The sequence below is a fragment of the Malaya genurostris genome, chromosome 2 (genome assembly GCF_030247185.1).
Source record: "Malaya genurostris strain Urasoe2022 chromosome 2, Malgen_1.1, whole genome shotgun sequence".
Classification (NCBI taxonomy): domain Eukaryota; kingdom Metazoa; phylum Arthropoda; class Insecta; order Diptera; family Culicidae; genus Malaya; species Malaya genurostris.
Genome location: NC_080571.1, coordinates 17,183,476 through 17,208,519, shown reverse-complemented (window position 1 = coordinate 17,208,519; position 25,044 = coordinate 17,183,476). Strand labels below are relative to the sequence as shown.

General features: G+C 36.2%; 1 protein-coding gene across 2 annotated transcripts in view; it reads right to left on the bottom strand.

Annotated features, from left to right (window-relative positions):
* The window catches only part of LOC131430922 (protein tweety-2), a 209,021-nt gene that overhangs the window by 18,429 nt on the left and 165,548 nt on the right, over positions 1 to 25,044 (bottom strand). For both annotated transcript variants that reach the window (XM_058596205.1, XM_058596206.1), the window contains exon 4: positions 14,005 to 14,229. In XM_058596205.1, coding sequence (XP_058452188.1) covers positions 14,005 to 14,229 — 225 coding nt within the window. The remainder of the gene's footprint in view (positions 1 to 14,004; positions 14,230 to 25,044) is intronic.

Here is a 25,044-nt window from a genome sequence, read left to right as displayed (position 1 = left end):
CAAGATTTGAGAAAACCTAATTTTTGAGTTGTTTGTGGTTATCTCACACTGTTCAAAATATTATCCTAAATTCCTGATCATATTTTTGATGAAATGGTGAAAGAATTATGTTGCTACCGTTAATACAAGTCGAGATATTCACGATTAAATTTCTGCCCATTCTTCCATATGGCTAATTTTGAAAAGGCACCCCATAGTAAAGTAAGTCGTATTCACGACAAAGAAATTTCCAGATGACACTAGAGCTCGACATTTGGCATCAAAAACAAAATTTTCTGTTCCGGAAATCTTATGTACTATTCATACTTATTTATACTTACTGTATAAGTAGATCGCATGGGTGATGCTAAAAATGCAATCAAAACGATCGAACATAGTGTACATATACGGTGCTCTGTTCAACCTGTTCTGAGTCACTTTCCAAGATGCATTTCATCGAATCTTTAAACAAGTCCACTTGCTAGAACAGTTCAATGAATGTGAAAATATTCGATTCTTGTCGATTTTTCGTATTTACTTAATTTCACATTTTTTACGTGAATACATCTTACTTTACAAATTTTATAATGTTCGAGTTTTGGTTCGGGAATATCTTTTTTTTTGTACTTGGCGTAATGACATAATTTTTGCGTCCTACCAATATTATCAGCAATTTATGATTTGTATGAAAAGATGAATTCACTTCAAGTCCACAGTTCAGATTTGAACCAAATTTGGTAACAAGAGCTGAATATTGCCACTGAATTTTGGAACTGAATTTTGGATCGAAACTCTAGAACTGAACTCTGGACCTGGAATCAGTACTAAGTTTAGCTCCAGAATTCCGGTTCAGAGTATTTAGTATTATCCTAAATTTAGTTTCATAAGCTCAGATGATTCGAAATCCAGGTACAAAATTTAGTTTCAAAATCAATGTTCAAAATTAAGTTCCAGTTCTAGTGTTCTAAACCGCATTCATAGCATTGAATTCGGGAATTGGATTCTTTAACTGTCCCAAAATTATAGGCCAGAAATCATGTGCAGGAACTCAAAAACTCGATTCTAGGGAACTTGATTCGCAAACTGAATTCAAGACCTGATTCGTGAACGCGTTCTCCGTAACGCTCTTTCATGCCTGTTCATATCAAACATTGTAGAAAACTGGAGCTACATTCTGCTTACTTGTGTATAAAACTTGTATATTACTTGTAAATAAAAATCTGTCCCAGGAATGTTCTCAGTTATCCAAGATCTTTGTCGTGGAGTTACGTTATGTTTACTTGTGTTTTTTGTTGTTGTCTATTCCAGGATTATTCACAGTTGTTCAAGAACTTCAGGGAAAATAGATCTCAAGATCTACACAAGCAATCAACAGCTTATCTATACTTTTTGATATATTCTCAGTAGTCCAAGAGCTATCCTATAATACCGAAACCGGAGTTTGAATCCGGAATGTTTGAATCTGAGCATGTGAAAATCGGTTCCGCTATTTTTGAGGAATCCGAGTGAATTTCCATTATATAGTTCTTGATTACTACTTCCGATATCTGCGCCACCCGGAATCGAAAACCGGTATAGCGTAAATGAGATTATTCGGCAATCAACTAACGAATCCTGTAAACTAGAGAAAAAATTTTTTTATCCAATTCAAAGGCATTTTTTACAAGGTCACTTCTGTAAAAACAACTCTACACAAATCACCCTGTATTTCGAAAGCCGGAAGCCGAATGTCCATAGAATTTAGAAATTGTTTATGAATTGCTAAGTCCTTTCATTTAGAAAATAGGTGTGTGATCTTTTGCATTACACACACATCAATTTTGTCAATTTGGTCAACTGTATCAAAAGTTTTGATTTTTTGAAAAAATAAATTCGATGAAAATCCCTACCTGAGCGTTTAGGTATTAATACGATATCGCATTTCATAGCAATTCGTACTGAAGCTGTCCTCGTTCCTTCCAGAAGTAAAAGTGAAAATTTCAGTTCGATGGGAAAATTATAAACGGCATGATGGCACAATAAATCTAACACAACACTGTGATTGCCAGAGCTCATTAGCATGATCATATGGACATAAGCTGTGAAAATTGTGATAATTTGCTTGAAAACACGTCTGTAGGTACAATAAACGAAACCCTCAGATGAGTTTTCATGCTCTAGTTGTGATAGAGATGATTGATTGTTTGTCCTGTCAGGCAAAACATTTCCAACTTTCATCCAATCAAATTCAAATCAAAATCATTAGATGTACATATACCTAAAATTTAGCAAATCCGTGCTTCTGCCTCGCTTGGTTCTTCTAAGTTACTAATTTTTCTAATAAACATGTTAATTAACAAACGACAGATACATCCATCAAGCCATACCATTTTTAAAATGCGGTTGAAAAGCAAATAAATCTCTTCAGATGCGAGATTGCAAAACCGCACAAGATAACGATTCATTTTTGGTTTTTTAAATGTCTTACATTTCACTATACGGAGCCGGATGTCAATAAAAAAATACAAATTCGGCAGCGTAACCTTTTTCTGTCATAATTTTAAACGCTAATAACGATCGACTGAAAAGTTCGTATCGTTTCTATGAGAGGGCGCCACTAGAATTAAATCCATACCATTTTCAGTTAGTACCAACCTTCAAAAGATACGTGTATAAATTTGACAGCTGTCTGATTATTAGTTTGTGAGATATTGCATTTTGAGTGTAGCTAGTTTTGTTATTGTGAAAAAAATGGAAAAAAAGGAATTTCGTGTGTTGATGAAACACTACTTTTTGATGAAAAAAAGTGCCGTCAATACCAAAAAATGGCTTGATGAGTGTTATCTAGACTCTGCACCGGGCAAAGCAACAATTCGTAAGTGGTTTGCAAAATTTCGTACTGGTCATATGAGCACCGAAGACGATGAACGCAGTGGACGTCCAAAAGAGGCTGTTACCGATGAAAACGTGAAAAAAATCCACAAAATGATTTTCAATGAACGTAAAGTGAAGTTGATCGAGATAGCTGATACCCTAAAGATATCAAAGGAACGTGTTGGACATATTATTCACGAATATTTGGATATGAGAAAGCTTTGTGCAAAATGGGTGCCACGTGAGCTCACAACCGATTAAAAACAACAACGAATTGATGATTCTGAGCAGTGTTTGGAGCTGTTATATCGAAATAAAACCGATTTTTTTCGTCGATATATAACAATGGACGAAACATGGCTCCATCACTTCACTCCGGAGTCCAATCGACAGTCAGCTGAGTGGACTGCACGCGATGAACCGAACCCAAAGCGTGGAAAGACTCAACAATCGGCCGGTAAGGTTATGGCGTCTGTATTTTGGGATTCGCATGGTATAATTTTCATCGACTACCTTGAAAAGGGAAAAACCATCGACAGTGACTATTATATAGCGTTATTAGAGCGTTTGAAGGACGAAATTTCAAAAAAATGGCCTCATTTGAAGAGGAAAAAAGTTTTGTTTAATCAAGACAATGCACCGTGTCACAAGTCGATGAAAACCATGCTGAAATTGAACGAATTGGGCTTCGAATTGCTCCCTCATCCACCGTATTCTCCAGATTTGGCCCCCAGTGACTTTTTCCTGTTCTCAGACCTCAAGAGAATGCTCGCTGGTAAAAAATTTAGAAGCAATGAAGAGGTAATCGCTGAAACTGAGGCCTATTTTGAGGCAAAGGACAAATCGTACTACAAAAATGGTATCGAAAAGTTGGAAGATCGCTATAATCGCTGTATCGCCTCTGATGGCAATTATGTTGAATAATAAAAACGAATTTTGGCAAAAAAATGTGTAAGATTTGTAATCAAAATTGAGATCGCATCCAAACCAAATTGGAACCATTTTTTCCCCATTTTACCTTAAAAATGCATTCAATGACTTTCACTTCGAGTACTCAACGTTGTTATTTCATTAACATCGTTTCGAGATGAATCAGATTTTTTTTGCGTCCAGATATTAATTGACCCAAACTTTAAAATACACTAAGAAAAGATTTTTGGTAAGAAGCTCAAAGCTGCGGAGTGCGTTCAATCAAAGTTTCGATTGGTTCCCATCGAGCATTGGCCGAACACACACACTCTATCGCACAAAAACACAATCGCTTACCCAAGTGCCGGATCCAGGGAATAAGTTTTTCGTTTGCCGAATTCAACTTCGTGCGCCGCCGCCTTTTTGAAGTGGAAGGAAAATGGATTGAAAATTGGATTTCCTTCTTTTTTTTTCTTTCTTCGGTGTTTTCTTTGTTTCGTACACTTTTGCGTACAATCACTGCAGAGCAACTGGAAAAGTCTAGTCTGCCGGAACGCTAGCCGGATTACCTTGAGGCTCTAATTTGAATAGTTCACCTTCGACTTTCGAAGCTCTTCGAAGCCCCCGACGACGAACGGTTTTTGCGATAGTTGGCACACTCGAGCCAAAGTTTGAATCAAGTGCTCTCGATTTTCCAACCCTTCCCAGCGATTGAATGGCGTGGCAGATTGGAGGAAAATTGAGAATGTGAAATCAACCGTTTAGTTGAAATCCGATGGTTTGTACTGGCTCTTCGTGCAAATTTTCCATTTATGCAGATGAGAAGTTGGAAAATTATTGATGTATTATCGGACGGCAAAAAGCAACTGGCAGGATTGCCAGCGGTATAAAATCTACTAAACTGTAATTATTGTTATTTTAAAACCTATAATATCTCTCTTAACTTAAGGATAATCCGCCCTTGGTGGGCTAATTCTGATGATAAATTATTTAACATTTTGCGAGAACCAGCCCCGATAATCAGCCAACTCCGCCAAGTACGGCTCGGGTTGGGTAGCCAATGTGTAATAATGAAGTAAATTATTTTGCAAATTTAGGTCATGATAATGAAAAAGGATGGGTTGGGATTATGGGATGGGAAAGAAAAATATAGCATCTATCTTTGGTCACGAGTTTATGATATTCTCACTCCAAATATATGGCCTCAGTTTTCAACCTGAATTTTGTTGCAATGGAAAATTCACAATCAACCAGCGGAGAGCAGTGGAATAATATTTCTAGGGAAATTTCAATTACCCTTCGGCTGAGTTTGTCGAACTGAGCTCGACGCACCCACATACACGTGCCCAAGGGCGGCCACCCAGCAACAATCGTTTGATTTTTTTATCGTTATTTCCAGAAATCACAACCGATAGAAGTTGGCAGTGAAGAGCTAAAATATTGGAATTCATCAGAATTGAGTCGAGAGGCCGTTGTTCGTTTGTACTGTTTTTTTTGCCAATTTTGAACTGGGTACTGACGAACAGAAAGTTCATTTCGTTTGAAGTCTTTGTAGTGAGTGAGTACTGCTATTCACGAGCACTGGTTTTTGATGTCGCGTTAAAATTCAAATGCCAAAAAAAGCACTAGCAAATTGTGATAGAGGACAATGAAGCAGAGTTGAGCGATAAAAAAACAGGAAGTTGCATGGTCAGATTCTGACAAAACTCAGGTTCCCGATTCGAAGTTTCCCTTTGAACCGAAATCGATGATTTGGCAAGGAATTTTTAACTGTAGACTCATAACCAAGCATTCAATCGTAATCAAAACGACAAACTTAGAGAGGTGTAAACGAAAGTGTCTGAAGAAGTGTATTTCGATTTTTATCAGGATTCAACCACTTCCAGTGTTATTCTGGCAAGGTTCGGAAAGCTTCAATTTGAACTGCTCTGCACTAACGAGTCTAAGACGAAACGTAAAGAACAGTAAAAACGGTTATGTGCTCTAACCACAAACATAGGCTAACCCCTAAATGACCATACCTACATCGGCCAGAATAAGCCGAAAACAACGTTTTCGTTCCGCGCGTCAGGAAAGACGTGGTACTTCGGTACCAAATATATAAGTGTTTTTCAAATAGCATTAACTTTACGTCTGCTTAGCGGTTCAAATTGAGCTGTTTAAGTTTGCAATGAGCAGTTCAATGACGAGTCTAAGACGAAACATGAAGAACAGTTCAAAATCCAGCCGAGAGCTATTGCAGTAGAAAGGTATGTGTTTTTGACGAAACGAAAAAACATGGCGTCTGATTAATGCTCGATATGAAACTAATTTGCCGGCCTTTTTGGAATTCTGAAATCCGTTTATTTCATGGACATTTCCGCCCAGAAATGTTGATAATCGGAGTTGTATTCAAACTTGGATTCAATCTTTTTCCATCGTATCAATAAATTTTTCAAAACCATTTCCTAATATAAAACTGGCTAATATCATTTTTAGACTGAAACATAAGTAACAATTCTCGTAAGTGACCATGCAAACAGAAAGATTCTTCAAAACTGGTTAGCAAAATATACGAATACGACTTACTCTACTATGGGGTGCCTTTTCAAAATTTACTCTCTGAGAGAGTGTTAAGTTTTGATCGTGTATATCTCTTGTTGTATCTAACGTATCAAAATAATTTTTGCTACATGCCATTGGAAATCTGATCAGCAATTTATGATGAAATTGTCAGTTGTATGACACAACCACACATAATTCAAAATTAATGTTTTCCTCAATGTGTGGTAATTAGTATCAACAAGTGTGAAAAGCAAAACTCATGACACCTGTTTGCCTTACTCGTGCTTGCTAGTCACAACGACGGTTTAGAGGTAGAATTTTCAGTATCAAGGATTCCAATTCCTGGAAATAATTACAGTTCCCAGTTTCGAATACTTCAATTTCAAAAGAACGAGAAATATTCTGCTATCTCTGCATTGTACATTCGACTGATTTTCAGAAATTAAGATTCAAATTAGAGATCGTATGATCCCATAGATTGCAGTAAAATTTCTTTCGGATCCGACTTCTGGTATCGGAATCGTAAAAACGTTTCCATCATAGATTTCTTACCAAATTTTTCGACTTCAATCGATGTCTCGGACTGGTTTAACACTTGCCCTCCTCGCACCGTATAATATTGTGGTCCCGACAAGGATTTGTATTTGAGTTTCACGTAGGTTTCGTCGTCCATGATTATGCAGTTCAAATTTCCAGCAAGAATCGTATTGTACAGCTTTCGAACCCTCGGCCTGATCGATGCTTCTTGTTTCGGACTACGTTTTGGTTGTTTCTGCTTCTTATAGGTTCGAAGACTCAAACGTTCTTTAGCACGAAGAACATTTGAGTACCCACTTCATTGGCCCCATCCCGAACTGAAACCTTCTTCTTTTGCTCGAACGCCTTCAGTATACGTTTATTCAATTCAGGGTTAGCAGGACCTTTTTTTCGACCCGTTTTCGGTTTATCCTCAAAGGTGTTATCCTCACCGAACTTCCTGATTGCATTTCGCACGGCTTTTTCACTTACTCCTTCCATTTTTGCTATTTTTCTCAGTGACAGTCCGCGTTCTGTGCACCATTTGTACACAATTTGTCGACGTTGTTCTGCTGAAAGTCCACGCATTTCGAAACAAACTAATGAAAACGAATAAACAACTGCACAAGTGGTTAGAGAAGAGTGTAAACAACAGGACGCAGCCATAAAAATTGACAGATTCTGAACCATTGCGAAATGGTAGCGGTTTTTGGTTGCGTCCATACTTTCTGGGGCAGTCTTTAATTCTATAACTAGTGAAACTCCCCAAGTAGTAAATGTAACATATTGAAATTTCAAGAGGTTCAACAATTATTTTAGAATTGTATTTTTTATGTTCAGAAATATTTTCAAATATATTAAAATCGGTTGTGCAACTTAACACTGTTGAGTTTTACAATACTACCAAAAAATCACTACAGAACAATTTAAGGTACCTTATGATAAAAAAAAACCGGAATTTCATTAAAAAACGTGATTAATCCACCTAGCAGTGAGATGATACCTTTTTTTATCAATCCGCATGTGTTTTTTTGCATAGATATTCTTAGGTGTTTTAGTTCTCATGACATTATTTTAATTATCGTCGTTTTAAACGGAAAATTGAGATTTTAATCACTCATTACCCTGTAATTTCGAATCTGCAAATCGTATCGAATATCAATCTTAACGTGTAACATTCGATTGAACATTCCATGAGATGTCGAAGTAAGTTCCACTTTAGAGTTTTTCGTCATTATTTATGGTACTTCCAGAGCTGGTATTCAGGAACTAGCATAACCCAAAATGATTCGAATGGCCATAAATTAATACGCCAAACAATTTACATCTTCTATATCGGTATGAATTTTAAAAATTCATCATCTGTATTTCCAAAATCGGATAAAATTCACCAATTTTGTATGGGACCTTAAGTCCTTTAATTTTTGTTTTTGAAGTTCGATTTGGCCTTTTTGAAAAAATGATTAAACTTTGAGAAACGATTCGAAACTGGATCCGGAGTTCTAAGATCGGTGTAGCCGAAATCAGATAAATCCACCTGAGGAGTGTGTAGACATCTTTGAGAAATTGTAGTGCGAATTTAAATTTGGAGGTACATTCCGAATCCAAAAAAGAATACCGCTTAAACTGAAATAAATTTATTTGGTAATCGACTATCCAAATTTGCAAACCCGCTAAACCTGATTAATTTATGTGAAATGGACATTTTTATACTAATCACCCTGCATTTTCTAAGCCAGAAGTCAGATCTGACTAAAAAGTAAGAGGTTTTATAGAATTTTATGACCTCTCATTTGAATCATAGATGATTCTTAGATTTCATTTGAATCTTAGATCGGTTCAGCCATCTACGAGAAAAATTAATTGCATTATTTTAATTTCGTTTCACATATCATCCTGTGGTTCCGCAATCAGAAGTCGGATCCAAACGTAATTCAGGAACCTCTTTTGGGAGTATACGACTTTTCATATGAATCTGAGTTTGTAGAAAACGGTTTAACCATCTCCGAGAAAATTGAGTGAAATTATTTGTCACACACGCATTTGGTGATCCCGACGAACTGAGTCGTATGGTATATGGAAGTCATATTCTTCCAGCATTTATTGCTGTAAATAGTTTAAATCAATATAATTATGGAATTACTTCCAACTCGATAATGCTGGTATCATCTGGTTTACATATGCCATATTCGAAAGATTATGTTGCCAAAAATGAACCGTGCTAAAATTGGTCCGAGGCAAATTGTCATAAAAAAGGATGCTGTACACCAGGGGTTCCCATACTATTTTGGGTCAGGGACCCCTTTACTATAATTAACTTAGGTCTCAGACCCCCATCAACAAATTCCTTTGAAAAATCAATTTCTTGCTTTTTTAATATTGTTGTAAAATACTTACAAATTTCTACGTATGGTCAAATAAACACAACTTTTTTAGCGAAAATATTTCAAATACCAACGTATATCAAACAATAGGGGGTCGTCATAGTCAGTTTTCGTTCACGTCGACCCCCGCAAAAAGGATATCGACCCCAAGGGGTCTATATCGACCACTTTGGGAACCCCTGCTGTACACAGTCTTTTTGGTACTTAGAAACAATTATATGTAACAGTATAAAAAATCGTTGTTGATGCACAATTGCATATGTCAGAAGACAAGTTAAGTGAGCTTCACTGTACGTGAAGTATGAATCGATCAATATTATCATTCGAGCAGTTATGATAGTGGTAGACAGAATTTGCGATCATATTCGTCTTTCCGGCATATTCTACGTAATATGCTTTCCGGTAGAGACAAACTTTGTTCATATAATAATGTACGCAGACTATATAAGGGCAGTGCAGATCAGATCAGACACGATACTGTTCTATTACGGTATTGCGATACCTATTACGGTATTACGGTACTGTGGTATTACGGTACTACAGTACTACGGTACTTCGATAGTATATTAAGTTTTTATATTCGTCGTGATTGTCGTAGTCATAGTAATTGTTTATCATAGTCATTATAATATACTAGTCAGTTAATCAAGAATAAACGCGTACCAGTTTATTACATCACATCCGAAGTGTTCCGCGGTGTCCCCATCCGTGCAAAAGCCGTGCCATGGCTTAATGTATTCGAAGTGTCCGCAGTGTCCCAATCTGCACGAAAGCCGTCCCAGGCTTAAGTTGGAAGCCGTCCCAGACTTCATATTTCCGTACAATTTAAACACAACGTAGGGTTCAGATGAGCCTCATCATAATCGTGTGGTGAGCGCCATCAATCGTGTTTCGTGTTGCTCCCAAGCATTGCTTTTTCATACAGCGCTCAAAATTCCTTCTATTGGAATAAGGCTTACACAAAAATATCGATATCTTCGTTAAAAATGGACGGATTTTAACAATCTATGGCTTGTTGGATAGGTATTACCGAGCGAAATCTAAGTCTGGAAACATATTCTGTTTACAAGGTCAAATGTGACAGATACTGTCAAAAAACTGAAAATTTTGACATAAAACTTCGTATAACTCAAAAAGTAAACATCCGATCTCAAAACCATTCAATAGCGTTCTGGGTGACGGGGAGACCTTTCATTTGCGACTAGTTTGATCAAAATCGGTCCAGCCATCTCTGAGATCTTGACCTCTTAGTTGACAACACACATACAGACACACACACATACACACACACAGACATTTGCTCAGTTTGTCGAGCTGAATCGATTGGTATATGACATTCGGCCCTCCGGGCTTCGGAAAATTTTTCGAAAGTTTGAGCGATTTCTATACCTATTTTATATATATATAAAAAACGTGATTAATCCACCTGGCAGTGAGATGATACCTTTTTTTATCAATCCGCATGTGTTTTTTGCATGAATATTCTTCGGTGTTTAAGTTTTCATTACATTATTTGAATCACCTTCGTTTTAAGCGACAATTTGAGATTGTAATCACTCATTACTCTGTAATGTCGAAACTGCAAATACAATCGAATTTAAATCTAGAAGTGTGATAATCGATTAGACATGCCATGAAATGTAAGTTCCACTGGCCGTATGACGAATAAATTACAGTTTTGAGTACAACTTTGAAGCTGATCTGACTGAAGAGCAAGATGTTTTAAAGAATCTTGAAACTTTTCATTTGCATATTAGATGATTCTTAGATTTCATTTGAATCTTAGATCGGTTCAGCTATCTACGAGAAGAATGAGTTACACAATTTTGATTTCGTTTCATATATCATCCTGTAGTTCCGGAACCAGAGGTCGGAACCAAACATAATTCTGGAACTTTGTTTGGGAGCATACGAATTTTCGTATGAATCTGAATTTGTAGAAAAGAAATTTTCAGAGAAAATTGAGTGAAATTATTTGTCACACACGCATTTGCTGATCTCGACGAACTGATTCGAATGGTATGTGGATGTTATGTTCTTCCCGCATTTATTGCTGTAAGTAGTTTAAAACAATATAATTAAAAAAAAATCTGCCATCATCTGGTTTATATATGTCATATTCGAACGATTATGTTGCCAAAAACGAGCCGTGCTAAAATCGGTCCGAGGCATATTGTTCTGAAAAACGATGCTGTACACAGTCTTTTTGGTACTTAGAAACAATTGTATGTAACAGAATAAAAAATCGTGTTTTCCGTTGCTCCCAAGCATTGCTTTGTCATACAGCGCTCAAAACTCCTACTGCTGGAATAGGGGGAAAAGTCGTTTACACAAAAATTTCGATATCTCCGTTAAAAATGGACGGATTTTAACAATCTATGACTTGTTGAATAGGTATTATCGTGCGGAATCTAAGTCTGAAAATATATTCTGTTTTCAAGGTCAATTGTGACAGATACTGTCAAAAAACTGAAAATTTTGACATAAAACTTCGAATAACTCAAAGAGTAAACATCCGATCTCAAAACCATTCAATAGCGTTTTGGATGACGGGGAGACCTTTTATTTGCGACTAGTTTGATCAAAATCGGTCTAGCCATCTCTGAGATCTCGACCTCTTAGTTGACAACACACATACAGACACACACACATACACACACACACACACACAGACATTTGCTCAGTTCGTCGAGCTGAATCGATTGGTATATGTCATTCGGCCCTCCGGGCCTCGGAAAAATTTTCGAAAGTTTGAGCGAATTCTATACCTATTTTTTATATATATAAAAAAAGGTAAAAAGGTAAAAAATGTGTGTTTATATTAAACGATACGAACTTTTCAGCCGAACTGTTATATTACCACTTGAGCAACTTGTTTTTGCAACTAAATCACACCTACAGTGCGTATCACAAAAATCGGGTTCACTAAGATGAATGACAAAACTGTATTGTTGTTCCAGTCAACTAGTTTGATAAAAATAAAAACAAAAATTTCTCTTTTCAATATTTACATGTTTATATTTTCTTTTATTTAGGTGAAATAAATCATTACGTTGGGTGAACCATTTTCTTTTCAACACACTGTTACCCTCGATGCCACATTGTAAAATGATTACCATTTACTTATGTGCAGAAAATGTTTTAAAGTTCCATGTTTGACTTTCGAGCAGTTGTATAGAAAATCAAATGTGAAACTTATTCATTAGAGTTTATGTTTGCTATTTTTTTTTTGTAAATATCAATTCAATTCTTGTATACATTACGTAGTATTTTTCATGGGTTTCACAAAGGTTTTTTCGCTGATTTAATTGCAGCATTTGTAATGGGATTAAGAATTTATAATTGTGAATAAATGTTCGTGACAACGGAAGAACTTAAAGATATGTTCCACAACACAGAAAAATTGCACTTTTTCCATAACACAACAGTTACTAGAATAGTAATATAAACTAATTTGATAAATTGCACAATCAGTAGAAAAATACAGGACAGTAACTTAACGTGCTACTTGGGTCCATTCCTAACGAACTAGGTTTCGTAGGCCCATTTGACCGTTGGCAACGCAAAACCGAGACCATAATCAAAATTACAGATTTTTCAGCATAAATGTACTTGACTCAGTCACCAATCTGGTATTGATCCGTTTACTGTATACTCATCCGTTTACTGTGCACTCAAACTACTAGGTGTGCGGTTTCGGGATGGAGAGATCTACGTAATCAATTTTTTTTGAAAGCGATATATTTCAATTGTTCCACAAAAACAAATATTGATAACAAAATTATTATGTCATTTTAAGCTTTGAGCCTAGAACTAGTTTCCATTGATAATCAAGAGTCGAATGATAATGATAATTTTCCGTCAGCGGATTTACAAGACTACAAAACATGGCAAACACCCGTACACCGAGACCGGATGTCACCGAAATAGGACAAATCACAAGCAAAGTATGAATGTTCACTGCTGTAGTATCGCATATCTCCCCTGGACACTCTCCCCCGCCACCCTCCGACGTTGGCGCAGCAGTGCATTGACACGACCGTGTACAGAAAGTACAATTCAGCGGTATTTTAGGGACCTTCCCGAGTCGCCATTCGCGTTCGCTCATCGTCATCACGATCATCCCACTCCGCCTGCAATCCTGTGATTATGATGCCAGGCACTCTTTCTCTCATTGGCACTGACAGCGACGGTGACACAGGATAAATATATCATCATCTCACAATCTATTTCCAGCTGAGTCAATAGACACAATGGTGCAGTCGCAAGGAAGTGTACTTGCGTTTTCCCGGATTCTGATGTGGATGTAGTCGCGCCCTCCTGCCTCCTGCCTCCACATTCAACCGACCGACGATTGCTGACAGGATGAATGTAGACGAGTGCGGGAACGCGTCACACGGTTTTAGGTGAATGGCACTGATGATATGCCGCAGTGATGACGAGGATAATGACTGGAATCCCTGGGCCCAGCTCCGTGAGATAACTAACGGTGTTCCTCTGTTGACTCTGGTCCTCTCGGCTCGGCACTCTGTGGGATTTTTTCCGCCTGATGGAATCTTTATTCAAAGTCCGAATTGTACCCGGAATACCCACGAGCCCAGAACATTTCGCTTAGTGAATAATTGCGTAGCGACATTTTCTGAAATTCAAACAGTCATCTACTCGCGGCCCTGTCAAATCCTTTCTCATTAGCCCGTGTTTAATTGAGAAGATTAGGTAGACTGTTGCATTTTGCAACGAACAATCGGTTAAATGCAATTTCGGCACTATTAAAATGTCAATTTCTATATAGAAAACAAGTGAATAAAACGGTACTTACATCCAGTAAACTTTTCAGCGTCATATCCGAGTAGGAGGGCCTCGTCAGGTAGACTACCGTTTCCAGCGCGTTGATGGCCAGGGTCGTGTTGTCCTTCACCATCTTGACCGTGTCCTGGAGCAGGTACTGGGCGGTTTGGTTGTACAGCTGCGGTGGCTGCTCGAACTTGGCCTCCAGCTCCGAGAGGACCACTTTAGATTTGAGATTCTGCTTTACCATCTCGGTCTGCGGGTTACAAGGATAGAAGGAGAAAGAAAGAAAGAAAGCGAACGAGAACGAGTATTAGAAAACAAGCAGCCACTGTCAAGTCGCCGGTGATGACGGCGGTTCATTCGATATTTTTTTGTTCTTCTGCCGGCTGAGGAAACAACCACATACCAGCAAACCCCACACAGAAAGCGGGCATGGTTTAGACTACATAATTAACATTAATGAAAATTGATGTCTTATGCCCTTCGTCAGCCGCGAAACCGCTTCACTTGTGACAAGAGTGCTCGAGAGGAAAAATTTCAAGCGATAGGGCACGGAGAAAAATAATTTTAGAGCAATCAATCATCAAGACGACAAATGAAAATAATGGAATCAATATCGATTTATTGTCAAATATATAATACCATAATATCTTCTATTATAAGATTTCGCATTCCATTTGCTTTTCCATTAGCAGCCAATTCGAATGCTTCTTAGAAGTGTCCTCTTGATGGGTCCGTTTTTAACACTGCAATGAACTCAACTTAACTTGCAAGTTGTCCTCGTCTAATAAATGTATGATCTCGAGACGTAATGAGCGAAATATTTTCATCCGAGCACTCAAAAATTAGCAGGCGAGTAAGAATTCTGTTACCAGTCCATTTGGGAAACAATGCGGAAGAGATAGGAGACTGCAGATATTTGAAATCCGAATAAAAGCCTCTAAACTCATTCAAGTCTGTATTGTTAAATTAGATTCGTGATTTTAGACATACAACACTGTAATAGTAATAGTAATAGTAATAGTAATAGTAATAGTAATAGTAATAGTAATAGTAATAGTAATAGTAATAGTAATAGTAATAGTAATAGTAATAGTAATAGTAATAGTAATAGTAATAGTAATAGTAATAGTAATAGTAATAGTAATAGTAATAGTAATAGTAATAGTAATAGTAATAGTAATAGTAATACTAATAGTAATAGTAATAGTAATAGTAATTGTAATAGTAATAGTAATAGTAATAGTAATAGTAATAGTAATAGTAATAGTAATAGTAATAGTAATAGTAATAGTAATAGTAATAGTAATAGTAATAGTAATAGTAATAGTAATAGTAATAGTAATAGTAATAGTAATAGTAATAGTAATAGTAATAGTAATAGTAATAGTAATAGTAATAGTAATAGTAATAGTAATAGTAATAGTAATAGTAATAGTAATAGTAATAGTAATAGTAATAGTAATAGTAATAGTAATAGTAATAGTAATAGTAATAGTAATAGTAATAGTAATAGTAATAGTAATAGTAATAGTAATAGTAATAGTAATAGTAATAGTAATAGTAATAGTAATAGTAATAGTAATAGTAATAGTAATAGTAATAGTAATAGTAATAGTAATAGTAATAGTAATAGTAATAGTAATAGTAATAGTAATAGTAATAGTAATAGTAATAGTAATAGTAATAGTAATAGTAATAGTAATAGTAATAGTAATAGTAATAGTAATAGTAATAGTAATAGTAATAGTAATAGTAATAGTAATAGTAATAGTAATAGTAATAGTAATAGTAATAGTAATAGTAATAGTAATAGTAATAGTAATAGTAATAGTAATAGTAATAGTAATAGTAATAGTAATAGTAATAGTAATAGTAATAGTAATAGTAATAGTAATAGTAATAGTAATAGTAATAGTAATAGTAATAGTAATAGTAATAGTAATAGTAATAGTAATAGTAATAGTAATAGTAATAGTAATAGTAATAGTAATAGTAATAGTAACAGTAATCATAATCATAATCATAATCACATAAGTCCCAGTCCCAGTCCCAGTCCCAGTCCCAGTCCCAGTCCCAGTCCCAGTCCCAGTCCCAGTCCCAGTCCCAGTCCCAGTCCCAGTCCCAGTCCCAGTCCCAGTCCCAGTCCCAGTCCCAGTCCCAGTCCCAGTCCCAGTCCCAGTCCCAGTCCCAGTCCCAGTCCCAGTCCCAGTCCCAGTCCCAGTCCCAGTCCCAGTCCCAGTCCCAGTCCCAGTCCCAGTCCCAGTCCCAGTCCCAGTCCCAGTCCCAGTCCCAGTCCCAGTCCCAGTCCCAATCCCAATCACAATCAAGCCCATCAATAGTCATAATCAAAATAATCGAACACTTCCTAATAAACCAATTTGTGTCAGTTCCTAAACCCTATAGCACTTCAAATTTGTTGCCCCATTTTCTATAAAAAAAAACCTTTCAACGAATCTTGTAAATGCAACTTACAAAATTTAATGTCAAAATTGTAATTGAAATGTTTTAAAACAGTTTAGAAACTGTCTTAAATTGTTTCTAAATTTTCATTACCCAAAATAGTTAGCATGGTACCATTGCTTCAAAATTGCTTCGAATTGGCTTTAAAACTATCTTGAATTCGGCTTTACACTGTTCCATAGCTATCTACAAGTTTTTTCCAAAATTACTTCAAACATGTTTCAAATTTGTTGCAACTGTCTCAAAACAAATTTGGATATCGAATTTAGCGAAAAATTTCTCAAACGTGTTTCAAAATAATTCAAATCGTCTTCAAATAAGTTCTAAAATTTCCGCCTTTTTTAATAGTACCGAAACCGAATAGTTGTGAAACTTATACAAAAATGTGTCAACATTTTGAAAATTGCGTTAAAACTGTTTTAATTTGTTCCCAAATTTTTAAACAATTTCCAAAACTTATGTTCAAATTGTTTACAAACGGTTTCAAAATTATTATAACTGTCTCAAACCTGGTACACAATCGCTCAAAATCGTCACCAAATTGTCTCAAAAATGGCCCAGAAACCTTTTTGAAATGTCTCGAAAATTTCCTAGAATTGGCTAAAAAATTTGTTTGAATATGTTTCAAAACAGTTAAAATAGTCTCAAAACAATATAAAAACGATTTCAAAACATCTAAAAGCTGTATTTGAAATTGTTTTAAAAAGGATTCAAAAGTGTTGTTACTGTCACGAATTTTACTGTAATTGTTTAGAGTTTTCTCAAAACTATTTCAATTTATTTTACTTGCCTCAAAATCGTACCAAAATGATTCCAATACTGTAATAAATTATTTCAAATACGTCTTACAATAGCCTATCAACTAACTTTAAATTTGTTTTAAAACTGTTGCTAAATTGTCTCAAAATCATCTCCAAATTGTTTCAAAAAATCGAAAATGTTTCATAATTATCTCAAAATGGTTCTTGAATTGTTTCGAACGTGTCAGAAAATGTTTTAAAAACGTTCAAATTGCCTCAAAACAGTTTTAAATTGCATTCGAAATTTTCTGAAAGTTGTATTTAAATTGTTTCAAAAACGTTTCCAAATTGTTGTAATTGTATTCAACTTGCAATAAAATTGTCTCACAACAGCTGCCTTCTAATTGTGCTTCGAAATCGTCTCAAAATTGCAGCATTGTTAAGAATAATTAAAAAAAAAATATTGGAATTGATCCAAAGTTTCTGAACATGTTTCGAAATTGTGCCACTATTGTCTCAAACATGTCTTTAAATTGTTTCCAACCTGTCGAAAATATTTTTAAAAGAATTGTTAAAATAGCCTTAATATAGTTTGTTTCAAAACTTTTACAAAAATATATATTGAATGGATCAGGGTCATTTCCCCGAAAGGGTCATTTCGCCGAAAGCCATTTCCCCGAAAGGGTAATTTCGCCGAATCCTGAAATCGTCTTAAAATCGTAATTGAAATTGATTTAAAATAAAGACAAAAGAATAAAGTGCGGAAAAGTGAGACGTGACAAGGGTCATTTAAGTAAGCAGAAGGCTTCTCGTATCTAAACTTTTACCTTCTACCAGAGGAGTCGAACTTAGGCATCTTAAAGATACGAGTCATCCGAGTCTCTGATATGTCAGAAAGTAAAGGCAAAGGTCGTTTGCCATTTACTGTCCGAACCGGCAAAAGTAAAGTTACGAGAAGTTGTCACATTCTGCCCACGACGGTTTCTCACACAATGTGTTTCATTGTGTTGATATTTTCTCATCTCTATACAGTTAGTTATAACACCGGAATGGAAGATTTGTCCGAAACTATTGCTTGAGTGCCTGGAGTTGTAGCGTATGGCTATGCGTCCCAGGGTGCAAGCGGCGCACGGACAGCGCTCCATTCATCGCTGTGTGTGATGGAATCCCATCAAATCTTTTTTACTTTTTACTTTTTTATTTATGACTTCTGGTCAGTCAGTAATTTTTTACTTTTTTCGGTATTTTAACGATATCAAACTAACTAGAGATTATAAGAGGAGAAAGAATATGAAATCATAGAGCCATAGTACTCAAGGAAGAGCAAGGATGTGAAGAATAAAGTGCGGAAAAGTGAGACGTGACAAGGGTCATTTAAGTAATCTCTAGTTAGTTTGATATCGTTAAAATACCGAAAAAAGTAAAAAATTACTGACTGACCAGAAGTCATAAATAAAAAAGTAAAAAGTAAAAAAGATTTGATGGGATTCCATCACACACAGCGATGAATGGAGCGCTGTCCGTGCGCCGCTTGCACCCTGGGACGCATAGCCATACGCTACAACTCCAGGCACTCAAGCAATAGTTTCGGACAAATCTTCCATTCCGGTGTTATAACTAACTGTATAGAGATGAGAAAATATCAACACAATGAAACACATTGTGTGAGAAACCGTCGTGGGCAGAATGTGACAACTTCTCGTAACTTTACTTTTGCCGGTTCGGACAGTAAATGGCAAACGACCTTTGCCTTTACTTTCTGACATATCAGAGACTCGGATGACTCGTATCTTTAAGATGCCTAAGTTCGACTCCTCTGGTAGAAGGTAAAAGTTTAGATACGAGAAGCCTTCTGCTTACTTAAATGACCCTTGTCACGTCTCACTTTTCCGCACTTTATTCTTCACATCCTTGCTCTTCCTTGAGTACTATGGCTCTATGATTTCATATTCTTTCTCCTCTTATAATCTCTAGTTAGTTTGATATCGTTAAAATACCGAAAAAAGTAAAAAATTACTGACTGACCAGAAGTCATAAATAAAAAAGTAAAAAGTAAAAAAGATTTGATGGGATTCCATCACACACAGCGATGAATGGAGCGCTGTCCGTGCGCCGCTTGCACCCTGGGACGCATAGCCATACGCTACAACTCCAGGCACTCAAGCAATAGTTTCGGACAAATCTTCCATTCCGGTGTTATAACTAACTGTATAGAGATGAGAAAATATCAACACAATGAAACACATTGTGTGAGAAACCGTCGTGGGCAGAATGTGACAACTTCTCGTAACTTTACTTTTGCCGGTTCGGACAGTAAATGGCAAACGACCTTTGCCTTTACTTTCTGACATATCAGAGACTCGGATGACTCGTATCTTTAAGATGCCTAAGTTCGACTCCTCTGGTAGAAGGTAAAAGTTTAGATACGAGAAGCCTTCTGCTTACTTAAATGACCCTTGTCACGTCTCACTTTTCCGCACTTTATTCTTCACATCCTTGCTCTTCCTTGAGTCTTCCTTCCTTGGCTCTATGATTTCATATTCTTTCTCCTCTTATAATCTCTAGTTAGTTTGATATCGTTAAAATACCGAAAAAAGTAAAAAATTACTGACTGACCAGAAGTCATAAATAAAAAAGTAAAAAAAAAAAAAAAAAAAAAAAAAATAAAGACAAATGAAAGATGATAGCGTTAATGCCCGTTTTGTTGACCAACAATTGTACTTCTTGAATAAAGACTGATTCATGAACTTCAGAACAAAGTTCCCAAGAAAACTAGTTGACTATTAACTACTAAACATCAAAGCAATTGCATGGGTGTATCTACCAGACATGTGGTATTGTCCGTTTATTAAGTAAAAATCTTGGCTGCAGTTATGTGGCTGCGCCACATCTGTTATGCAGAAGACATGACCCTTTCGGCGAAATGATCTTTTCGGCAAAATTACCCTTTTGGCGAAATGACCCATTCGGCGGAATAACCTATTCGGCGAAACAACTTTCGGCCATCTCTGAGCATCGAAAAGTGCACACACAGAGACATTTTCCGATCTCGTCGAACTGAGTCGAATGGTATATAACACTATGGGTCTCCGATGCTCCGTTCGAAAGTCGGTTTTTCCAGCAATTCTAATACTTTTCTATAGAGAAAGGCAAACGGTTATGTGCCCAAAGCACAAACTTAGGATAACCCCTAAATAACCATACCTGAATCGGATAGTATTAGTCGAAAAAGACGTTTTCGTTCGGCACGTCAGAAAAGACATGGCACTTCGGTGCCAATTGAAAAAGTGTTTTGCAAATAGCATTAACTTTACGTTTGCTTAGCGATTCAAATTTAACTGTTTAAGTTTGCACTAAGCAGTTCAATTTGTACAGGTTTACAAAAAGTAAAAAATTTAACTTTTCTGTTTGAGCATCTATTAGTATTTTATTGCAGTGGAGCTTTGGAGCCGAATGCTAGAGCTGAATACTGAAACTCAATTTTGGAGCTAGATTCTGGAACGGAATTCTGAATCTGACCGCTGAAACTGAATCTCTGGAACTGAATTCTGGATTGTTAAACTGATTATTGACCTGTGCCCTGGAATTGAATTCGACACCAGGATTCTGGTTTGATGCTGAATTCTGAAGTAAGGAGTGTATCGAAAATAAGCTATCCACAAATTTTTCTTTCAAATTATTATGAAAAACGATATTTTTTTCAAACTAAAAATTGATCCTTTATTGTACGAGGTTAAACCTAACGCTTGAGCCCTAATTTTTTGAATTCCTACATATTCCCAGCTGCCTTACCAATCTTCTTGAAGACCCTCTTCACGATTGCCCAGTAACATTAGATGAATCGAAGCTGAGGGAAATTTGGTGGATTGATATTTTTCTCTACGAAATCTATAGCCTTTTTCGCAAGCCAATTGAAAGTGGTTTTGGCATAGTGAGCCGATGCTAAATCCGGCCAAAACAGTGGTGGTGTACTATGCTTCTTATATAAAGGCAGCAATCTCTTCTGGAGACACTCAGATCGATAGGTTTCTGCTTTTATAGTTCCGGTAGTGTAAAAAATGGTTGACTTCAAACCACAGGAACATATTGCTTGCCATACCAGTACCTTTCGACCGAATTTCTCCACTTCAATCGACCTGTCCGCATCGCTCACATCCTCCACAACGACAACAGTGGAGTATTGTGGACCTGGAAGGGTTTTTGAGTCCTCCTTTACATAGGTTTCATCGTCCATCAAAACGCATGCATCCGGACACTGCAAGAGGCGCGAATATAATTTCCGGGCCCTTGTTGCTGCTCGCTTCTTCTGTTCAACACTTTGTTTCGAGATTTTCTGCTTCTTGTAGGTCTTCAGGTGATTTCACCTCTTGATACGCTGAATCATTCCGACACTCGTTACTGCTTTTTACCTTTTTACCTTTTTTTATATATATAAAAAATAGGTATAGAATTCGCTCAAACTTTCGAAAATTTTTCCGAGGCCCGGAGGGCCGAATGACATATACCAATCGATTCAGCTCGACGAACTGAGCATGTGTATGTGTGTGTGTCCGTATGTGTGTTGTCAACTAAGAGGTCGAGATCTCAGAGATGGCTGGACCGATTTTCATCAAACTAGTCGCAAATGAAAGGTCTCCCCGTCACCCAAAACGCTATTGAATGGTTTTGAGATCGGATGTTTACTTTTTGAGTTATACAAAGTTTTATGTCAAAATTTTCAGTTTTTTGACAGTAACTGTCACAATTGACCTTGAAAACAGAATATGTTTTCAGACTTAGATTCCGCACGATAATAGCTATCCAACAAGCCATAGATCGTTAAAATCCGTCCATTTTTAACGGAGATATCGAAATTTTTCTGTAAGCGACTTTTCCCCCTATTCCAGCAGTAGGAGTTTTGAGCGCTGTATGACAAAGAAATGCTTGGGAGCAACGGAAAACACGATTTTTTATACTGTTACATACAATTGTTTCTAAGAACCAAAAGGATTGTGTACAGCATTCTTTTTCATGACATTTAGCCTCGGACCGATTTTGGCACGGCTCGTTTTTGGCAACATAATCGTTCGAATATGACATATATAAACCAGATGATGGCAGAATTTTTTTTAATTATTTTGTTTTAAACTACTTACAGCAATAAATGCTGGAACAACATAACATCCATATACCATTCGAATCAGTTCGTCGAGATCAGCAAATGCGTGTGTGACAAATAACTTCAATTAATTTTCTCGGAAAATTTCTTTTCTACAAATTCAGATTCATACGAAAAGTCGTATGCTCCCAAACAAAGTTCCTGCATTATGTTTGGTTCCGACCTCTGGTTTCGGAACTACAGGATGATATGTGAAACGAAATCAAAATTGTGTAACTCATTTTTCTTGAAGATGGCTGAACCGATCTAAGATGCAAATGAAATCTAAGAATCATCTAAGATTCAAATGAAAAGTTTCAAAGTTCTATAAAACATCTTACTTTTCAGTCAGATCCAACTTCCGGTTTCGGGGATTGTATAAAAATGTCTATTCCACATAATTTAATCAGGTTTATCGGGTTAGCAGATTTGGATAGTCGATAAAAAAATTAACTTTTTTCAGTTTTAGTGGTATTCAGTTGTCGATCAGAAGGCACCTAAAAATTTAATTCGTGCTATGATCTCTCAAAGATGTCTTAACTGATTTTCAAATGTTTTGAAACAAATGTAAAGTGTACAGCTACTCAGGTGAATTTATTTGACTTCGGCCATACCGCTTTTAGAATTCCGGTTCCAGTATAAAATCGTTTCTCAAAGCTCAATCGTTTTCTCAAAAAAAGCCTAATCAAATTTCAGAAACAAAAATTTTAATTGAAACAAACTTATATACAAAAATTAATTATTTTATCCAATTATGACTTCCGGTTCTCGAATTACATGATGATGAATTTTTAAAATTCAAACCGATATAGAAGATGACAATCCCGAAAAGCTTCAAAGTTGAACTCAAAACTGTTGTAATTTATTCGTCATATGGCCATACGAATCGGTTTGGGTTATGCTGGTTCCTGAATACCGGCTCTGGAAGTACCTTAAATTACCGTAAACTCTAGAGTGGAACTTACATATCATGGCATGTTTAATTGATTATCACACTTCTAGATTCAAATTCGATCCGATTTGCAGTTTCGACATTACAGAGTAATGAGTGATTAAAATCTCAAATTGTCGCTTAAAACGAGGGTCAATAAAATAATGTCATGAAAACTTAAACACCGAAGAATATTCATGCAAAAAACACATGCGGATTGATAAAAATAGGTATCATCTCACTGCTAGGTGGATTAAACACGTTTTTTATATATAATAAGGTGGGTGGGTAATGTCACAGACATAACTGGAGTTCGTGAATACGAATAAAACTGACATGTTTCTTTCTCACTTCTTTATAAAGATCATCATTCGTATTAGATTGTGTATATTTTTCAACTTTCATTGCTTCGCTTCCAGAATTTTAACGATGCATCTATACTACAGTACGACTACTTGACGGCAAACATACAATTAAATAACACGGAACAAATACAGTTTTGTAGATTTAGATACTAGTAGAAATAAACTTCTCAAAATCCTTTGGAAAAAATTTAGTATTCCAAAAAAAAAAACGCTTTGCGTAATTTGTTAAATGGTTATAACTGTTCAAATTGAAGAACTAATATATAAATCTGGGGCACGCTCCGATTTCAGCTGCAAATTTTCGGAATCTAGATCAAAAACTCAGGTCATAAATTTAGTTCTAGAAGTAAGGAACTGAAGTTATTTTTAGCAATTTTCAATTCAGTTTTTAAATCAAGGTTCGGTGTTCAGACCTAATATTTAGTTTCAGAATCCAGATCTAAAATTCATATCCTGAATTTTGTTCATGAATTCTGAAAAATCCTTAATCATATCTCTGGATTCGATTCCCTGAATAAAGAACTAAATTTGAAACCATTTTTCAAATCCAGAAATAGGATTCAGTTTTAAAGTCATAGTTTTAAATTCTGAACCTGTAATCTGGAACTAAATTTTTAAATAGAAGTATGAACTAAAAATTAACTGCAGAATTCAGGTGGACCAGAATCTAGTTTCTGAGATTAGTTCTTGAATTCAGTTCTCTGCTACTGCTGGTTTACTGCTAGCCACGACGTCCGAATGCCAAGAAGAGCTACATTGATTCCACCTGAGCATTTGAGGTTTTTACAACCTCATTATTACTGATGTTGGTGGAAGAACCTCAGCACGATATGCAGTTCCATCTAACGTACTAGAAAAAATGAACAATTCTCGGTTAAGATCGGCCAGTAGAACATTGGAGCTGATATGTGCCTGACTACCTCAAAACCGTCGTCCTGGTGCGAAAAAGGCAAGAAAACGTGATGAGTTTTCCTCGTTGTTTCCAAAAGTTTGAGAAAACATAGATTTTGAGTTATGTATGGTTATTTACCGGGTTGAAAATTTAATCATAAATTCCTGATTATATTTCTGATAGCATGGAGGAAAAAATATGTTGTTGCATTGAGTATAACAAGAGATATTCACGGTCAAAAACTTATCACTCTCCCAGAGGGTAAATTTTGAAAAGGCGCCCCATAGTAAAGTAAGTCGTATTCACGACAAAAAAATAGGTATAGAATTCGCTCAAACTTTCGAAAAATTTTCCGAGGCCCGAAGGGCCGAATGTCATATACCAATCGATTCAGCTCGACGAACTGCGCAAATGTCTGTGTGTGTGTCTGTATGTGTGTTGTCAACTAAGAGGTCGAGATCTCAGAGATGGCTGGACCGATTTTGATCAAACTAGTCCCAAATGAAAGGTCTCCTCGTCACCCAAAACGCTATTGAATGG